Source organism: Bison bison, unplaced genomic scaffold, assembly GCF_000754665.1.
Source record: "Bison bison bison isolate TAMUID 2011002044 unplaced genomic scaffold, Bison_UMD1.0 scf7180017864343, whole genome shotgun sequence".
Taxonomy (NCBI): Eukaryota; Metazoa; Chordata; class Mammalia; order Artiodactyla; family Bovidae; genus Bison; species Bison bison.
Genome location: NW_011494915.1, coordinates 4,442,291 through 4,449,861, shown reverse-complemented (window position 1 = coordinate 4,449,861; position 7,571 = coordinate 4,442,291). Strand labels below are relative to the sequence as shown.

Below are 7,571 nucleotides of genomic sequence, written 5' to 3'. Positions count from 1 at the left end.
AAAAAGAAAGAAAGAAAGGAAAGAAAAAACAACACTAAGCTGGAAAAAAAAGAGAGAGAAGGGTGAATCCCTTTGCTTTCGATAGATGCCTCTGGTCTCCAGGGGAGAGTATGGAGCTGTGGTTCAACCCAGGCCTTGCGGGCCTGCCCTGCCTCTCCCAGAGGAGCATGGTGTCGGCAGCTCCATGGTGTCCCTGCAGGCCCAGGCTTCAACCTGGCCAGAGGCAGCTGCTATGGCCAGCCTCCCTGAACATGGGCCAGAAACATGCATCTCTGGGCTCCTCTGTCTGAGGTGACAATGTGTCAAAGTCCCAGCAAGAAACAGACCACAGGTACCACCTTACTCACAGGGGCTCAAGCACACACACAGGCACTTATGAACACAGATCCTTCCTAGCTCCTCTCCCTCCTGCAGGGCCTTCAGCCTGCACACCTCTCTGGGGTCCCTGGCTGAATTTTACTGGGCAGACTATGAAAAATAAACACAGCCTGTGCAAGTCAGAGGAGGAAGCTGGTACAGAGGAAGGTGTGCAATAGGTGGTGAGGTAGGAAGTGAGACCTTGGAACACTTACATGATGAAGGAGCCCGACTGGGGAAGCATCAGGATAAAGGGATGGTCCTCCCTCCCCACTCTCCTTGCTCCACCCGCTCTAGGATGGAGAGAAGTGGGCTGGAATCGCAAGTAGATTCTGATGCTGCTGGGGTTGCTGCGTGCTGTGGATTCGTGGTAAGGTACGATACTCAGGGGGCCTGGGTGTCCCTGGAGGCCGGCAAGTTCTAGAATTTGAGGATTTACTGGGCCTGTGCCCAAAAGCTGTGACATCTCTAAGATCTGACCTGTTCACCTTTACTTATATGATGGATACATTTGAAACACGTGACCTACTGCTGCACCAGCAAGTGCAAACTTTCACACCTTTGCCCCCACCTCATCCTAGTCTTTGAAAGCGTCATCCTGCGGATGACTTTGTGGGAGTGCATGCTGCATATACTGCAGGCCAGGCCTCTGCGAGGGTTAAACCTGGCCCCGGTAGGTATATGTGCCTGTGTCTCCTGAATTCTAAGTACCTGCAGAGCAACTCAAGCTGTATGAGCTTCTCCGAGGCAACAATAGTTACTCACTACTTACAGGGGCAAACCCAGCCTGGTAAGCACGGAGTTCAGGGCTGCTGAAGTCTTTAGGAGGAATGAGGGAAGCCATGCTCCCTTGCAGATGAAGCAGTAGAGGTCTGGAGGCAGATGTGTTTATGGCCTTCATTTCTTTCCAGTGCTACAGCCCTCTCTACACATGTGCTTCCTAAACAAAACCCCCAGAGTCTTGTAAAAGTAGAGCTTCTGATTCAGGGAGTCTGGGTGGGGCCTGGGAATGAGCATTCCCAATAAGCTCCCATGGGATGCTGACGCTGCTGGTTCATGGACCTCATCTCTAATGGCAAGGATCCCTACAACATTTCTTTATCGGCTAAAGACAAGCAACTGGTGGTATACCCCACATTCCGTGTTTTCAAATGTCTTGCCTTTTTTTTCTAAAGCATAAGGTTTATGCCATTTTGATACGCATTTAACCTACTGATTCTGGACATAGAGGAGTAACCAAGTGACATCCTTGGTTTCAGGACATCAGGAGTCTCCAGACTGAGCTGAGGAATCAGTCAGACCTGGGTCAGCTCTCATCCCCTTCCACGCACACGTGTCGGCCGCTTGCTCCACCTCGCTGTGCTTCAGCCCACACAGAAAGTGGTAACAGTTTCTACATCCTAAGGGTGCTGAATGTCAAATGTGGTCATACCCAGTGCCTGACACAGAGGGAGTGCTGGCCACCGCCATCTCTGTTTCTGGTTCTGTTGCTTTCAGGGTGTAGTGGCAGTTACTTTCAGGCCTTCAGTATATTATTTCAGCGTTCACGTCACAGATACTGATAGTCCTATCTGCTTTGTTGAGTTGAGGCCTCATTAGAACAGCATACAAGGAAATCCCCAAGGATAAACACCTTCAAACTTGGGCAAAGGCTGCAGGGACTGCGCATCTCTTTTGTTAGTGTCCCTGTGGCCCACCTGGGGATGTGAGTCATTACGGTGATGGTGGGGGGTGGGGGGGGCATTGTGGGATAAAGTGAAAAATGTTGCACTGGGAGAAGGGGCTTTTGATTTAAATGCATCTTAATTCAAAAAAAATCAACATTATTGAGTTGGCCTGTAGACTTCATCAAGATTCTAAGACACACTGTGCATAAATATATTATCTCAAGATTTTGAAAGCTAGACTGGTTTCTTTCTATTCTATTTTGTCCTTGAACTCAAGGAGGTCTTGGTTACAGTAGACAGAGTTTCCAGGGACAGGGAGCAGAGAATCAAGATCTGTGGTCCTAACTCCCTAGCACCCCAGCCCCAGCCCAGCACCCTGGACCACTTCTGACCAGCCTCCATGCTCGCTGTGCTCATCCAAGCAGGCCTCCTCTGAGCCTGTTGTCCACTTGGCTGGGAACACCACTGATGTCCTTCCGTCCATGGATATTCTACCCAGTCTTCCTAGCTCAGCGACCACCACTACCCCTTCCTAGGCATACCCAAAGCACTCTGCCTGTCAGTCCAGCCACTGCAGCTTTGGGTTCAAGTCTGTGCTTTAAGCCTCTCCTCCCAGCCCTTTGCTCGCCCCTCAGTTAAAGAGCAGCCCTGGTCTGAGGTCCGATCCTGGAGTGGGAGAAGCAGGGCCAGGCGGCAGAGGCATCACTCGCTCTTCCTCACGCTTAGGTAACTGGTTACCCCAGAACGTATTGGCACATCTCGAGGGGACACAGCCGGCAAGGCAAACCTGAAGGGCCTCAGCTTCCTCTGTTCCCTCTGAGGCCAGAGCCCTGCACTCCTCTTAACATTTTCCTGGTCACGGGCTCTAGGCTTCATATGTCCAGATAGAAAAGGAAAACTCAAGCAGGCCTGCTCATGGCCCTCCGTCACCCTTACGTACATAGACTCTGCCCCGCCTGCAGGGCCCTGCTTCTCTCAGCCCATCCCAATGCCACCCATCCTTTGGTGGTCACCTCCAGTCTCACCTCCTAGAGTAGAGGGCTTCCCTCTCTACTCCAGGAGGTTCTTCCCCCTCCTCAGAATGCCAGCAGCACCCAGGGCCCGAAACTAGGGCCCCAGGAATTCCTTCTTTTCTAAACCTCTGTGTGGTGTCAAATTTCCCTCCCCCAGGTCCATGGCAAGAGCCTCAGATGGAGGAAATAAGAAACCTCCTACACTACCCACCACCCTCACTGCAATGAGGATTTGGGGACTGCGGTGGGTTGGTGGGAGGACAGCAACTGGAAACCACCGTTATTACATTCTAGGATTCCAAGAGTTTACAAGTTCAAGTTTTGGAGAATCCATGAATCTAAGAGTCCACAGTTCTAAGACCCTGTGATCTCATGATGTCGGGGGCTTTCTAAGATCATGGGTTTGCATGAAGTCCTGAGCTTACAGTACAGAATCAGAGTCTCAACACCCCCAGGTCTGAGAACTCTCTGCCACATGGCTGAGAGCTGAACAGACTCTGAGTGGTGACAGCTCCTGGGGACATCTAGACCAGTCTGAGCTTGTGTCCTGAAGCGGCTGGGGATGCCACTGGGGACAGGCTGGGTAGAATTCTCTTTCAAGGCTCATGAGCACAGGCACCGAGCTCCAGACCCACATCCCTTATCTCTGCAGGTGGCTGTGAGGGTCACGTTGGGTGTCTTTGCTGAGGGCTTGTCTGGGGTTCCCCCACAGCTGTTCTGGTCTCTGTCAGATTCCCCAACCCTGATTCCTTTGTGTCAGAGGACCCCACTTTCCCCACTCAGTGCAGACAGAGCCTACCGGAAGGAGGGGAGGCAGGTGTGTGGTCAGGGATAGGACAGTGCTCTTGACCAAAGGGTTCTGAGGTGTCCCTCCCAATATCAGAAAATCCCAAGACCTGAAGGCCTCAGGATCTTCTCCAGAAGAGGCAACGGCACACTTTCATAAAGGAGTGTGGAGGGAGGAGGTGGGGACAGTGCCCAGGAGTCCCCAGGGGCGCCCTTCGGTCTGCAGGCTCTAGAGCTGCTGTCTCCTCCTGAGGCAGCCTCTTGTGTTCCCTTAGAACAGCCCGAGCGTGCCCCTGCTCCCCCGGAGACGCCACCCCAGCGGCCACGTTGCCGGGCCCGTCAGAGCCCACAGCCTGCCTCCTCCCTGCCCACCCCCACCACGCGCAGGCACACAAGCTGGCGAACTTGCTGGAGCCAGGGGGCAGGGCGGGCTGCATCTGGGGAGTGGCACCAGATGCCCTCTGGCCTCTGCTTCCTCTGTGGGGTGGCTCCACCGCACTAGCTCTGGAAAGAAAAGATGTGGTGACAGCAACGTCGTTTTCATTTCCCAGAATAATGGAAATAAAAGCAAAACTAATAAATGGGACCTACTTAACCTCAAAAGCTTTTGTACAGAAAAGGAAACAATAAACAAAACAAAAAGACAACACACAGATTGGGAGAAAATACTTGCAAATGATGTGACTGATAAGGGACTGGTCTCTAAAATTTACAAACAGCTTATGATACTCAATAGCATCAAAACAAAACAATCCACTCAAAAAACGGGCAGAAGACCTGAACAGACATTTCTCTAAAGAGGACACGTGTCCATAGGCACATGAAAAGATGTTCAACATCACTAGTTATTAGAGGAACGCAAATCAAAACCATAATGAGATACCACCTCACACCAGTCAGAATGGCTAGCATCAAAAAATCCACAAACAATAACTGCTGAAGGTGATGTGGAGAGAAGGGAACCCTCCTGCAATGTTAGCCGGAATGTAGACTGGTACAGCCACTGTAGAGAACAGTATGAAGGTTCCGTAAAAAATTAAAAATAGAGCTACCATATGAACCTGAAATCCCACTCCTGGGCATATATCCAGAGAACTGGCCCTAAAAGATACATGCAGCCCAATGCTGACTGCAGCACTGTTTACAACAGCCAAGACATGGAAACAAGCTAAAAGTCCACCGGCAGAGGAATGGATAAAGCAGACGTGTTACATATACCATGGGATATTATTCAGCCGTTAAAAAGAGTGACATAAGGCTATTTGCAGCAACATGGACAGACCTAGAGAATGCCATACTGAGCGAAGTGAGTCAGACAGAGAAGGATAAATATCATGTGTCATCTGTCATATGTGGAATCTAAAAAGAAATGATACAAATGAACTTATCAAACAGAGACTCTCAGACTTAGAAAACGAGCTCGTGGTTGTCACGGGGAAGGGACAGGACTTTGGGAATACACAGGCTATATTTACAAAGGATAACCAACAAGGACTGCTGCAGACCACATGGCGCTCTGCTCACTGTTAGGTCAGCCTGGACGGGAGGGGAATCTGGGAGAATGGATACACGTGCGCGTATGACTGAGCCCCTCACTGTTCACCTGAGACTATCACAACATTGTTAATTAGCCGCTTTTGGCGTTAAAATAAATAAATGCATAAAACTCAAGCGTTCTAACAGGAAAAAGAAAAAGAAAACATGTGCTGAGAGGGAGGGAGGGAGGAAAGAGAAGGAAGACTAGGGAGGGGTCAGAGAAAGGGGCTTCTCAAGAGAGGAGAGAACAGGGAGGGCAGACACAGAGACTCATAAAGAAAGACACGGACAAGGAGAGAATTAGACCGTGACTAGTCAGAGGTACAGAAAAGCACATGCTAGCAAACTAACAGAAAAAGAGAGAGTGAAAAAAAAATATGGAAAGAACCCCAGAGCTTCTGCCGCAAACCCAGGCTACTGGAGCCAAATCCTCGGGACCTGGTGCCAGTCATGAATGAGCCTCACCTGAATCCTCTGTCCAGGGAGATGCACTTGGCCTCATGCTGACAGAGGTTCATCCCCGGCACACAGTGGTCAATGACCTCGTCGCACAGCTCACCTGGTGGGGCGGGTAGAGAGCCCAGGCGTCAGGGAGGAGACAGGGGGATGCCCCAGCTAGAAGGTCAGGTTCATCCAGTCCCTGGTCAGGAGCCTGCCATTTATTCTCTAGGCATCTCCTTTCTTCTGCACCTCTGTCTCAATTTCCCTGGCAGTGACCACAAGAAGACCCCAGGACCTCTCTTGGGCACTGTTAGAGCTTTGCCATTTGGCTGTTTCACTTGATTATCCAGGGGCTGCAGTAGCCGAAATCACCCCTGACTTGGTGAAAGTCGCTCAGTTGTGTCTGACTCTTTGCAACCCCATGGACTATTCAGCCCATGGAATTCTCCAGGCCAGAATACTGGAGTGGGTAGCTGTTTTCTTCTCCAGGGGATCTTCCCAACTGGGGGGCTGAACCCAGGTCTCCCACACTGCGGGTGGATTCTTTGCTGCCTGAGCCACCGGGAAGCCCACCCCTGACTGTGGGCTGTGCTTATCTGTCTTTCATTCTACACTCATTTATGGAGCCCCTCCTGTGTGGTAGCACTCTGCCAGGGGCCAGGGACACCGCAGTGATCCAGTCCCAACCTCCCCTGTGGTGTGTGTGTGTTGGGTCGGGGGAGCGGATCTACAAATAACCAGGCAATTATAACACACAGCTGTCAGCGAGATGATGGGAAAACCTGGTGGAAACTCAGGGGTTTCCTGGAGGGGCAGCCAGGGCTTAGCAGTGCAGTCCACCTGTTACAGATAAGTAAGCCCCGTGGGTTTTCTCAGAGAAGAAAATATGGAAAGAATTTGAAGTTCTGGTCTCTGGCTACATCCCCTTTGAAATTCACAGGGCCAGAAAAATGCCAAACAGGTCATAAATACCCAAAGATATAAGGCCTGCCGATAAGCCCTGGAAAACTCACACCACCAGAAAGCAGATTGTGGGAGGTCAGACAGGCCTGCAGGGGTCAGGTTCCTGGAAGACACACCACTGATAACTTCCTTGCATTCCACCCAGTCAGGCCACGTGGAGAGTGATGGAGAGAAACAAGCTTGCAGCCAGAGAGGCGTGGGGCAGGTGTGCCCGGGGCAGGGTGAAGGAAGGTCCGAGGGTGGCTAGGTGGAAAAGCATGGCAGACACAGCCCCAGAGTTGGCTCTCTGCTGTGGTGGGGGCAAGCGGACCCCACCCTGCCTTCACCGTGTCCCCAGCCTCTCGAGACCACAGAGGGTGCCTGTGTGCCTTCTCAGCCTCTTCTGCTTCTTCTCTGTCTGTGACACTGAGAGAAGTGTATTCTCTGTGGGACACTTCCGACATTTTCTGGCACAGACAAAACCTTGATGTCCCATTCTCAGGAACAAAGTACAAAGAGTCAGAACTGCATCCTGGTCAATGGAAGAGCAGGCAGGAAACTGCCTTCGTAAGTGTTTGCTCGGCAACCTCCCCAACCCCCTGTCCATTCTCCTACCATCAGTTCAGACCTGAATGAAGCATGAGCGCAAGGCAAGTACCTCTCAGTTGGCCTCAGACACCACTGGGGAGCCCAGGGCTCCCGAAGGAGGGGATGAACATGAACTAAATGAACAGAGAGCTGAAAGCCGGGGACCTGATCAAAGTGGGGAGGAGTGAGTGATTTGTGGGGGTGGGTGGGGGAGGGGTAGACAAACTAAGGGAGAGGGTCT

The 7,571-nt window shown here is 51.4% G+C and overlaps 1 protein-coding gene across 1 annotated transcript in view; it reads right to left on the bottom strand.

Annotated features, from left to right (window-relative positions):
- The window catches only part of SLIT3 (slit homolog 3 (Drosophila)), a 928,626-nt gene that overhangs the window by 24,840 nt on the left and 896,215 nt on the right, over positions 1-7,571 (bottom strand). Inside the window, exons 31-32 of the mRNA XM_010854582.1 lie at positions 6,254-6,273; positions 5,825-5,918 (exon numbers count right to left, since the gene is read on the bottom strand). Coding sequence (XP_010852884.1) covers positions 5,825-5,918; positions 6,254-6,273 — 114 coding nt within the window. The remainder of the gene's footprint in view (positions 1-5,824; positions 5,919-6,253; positions 6,274-7,571) is intronic.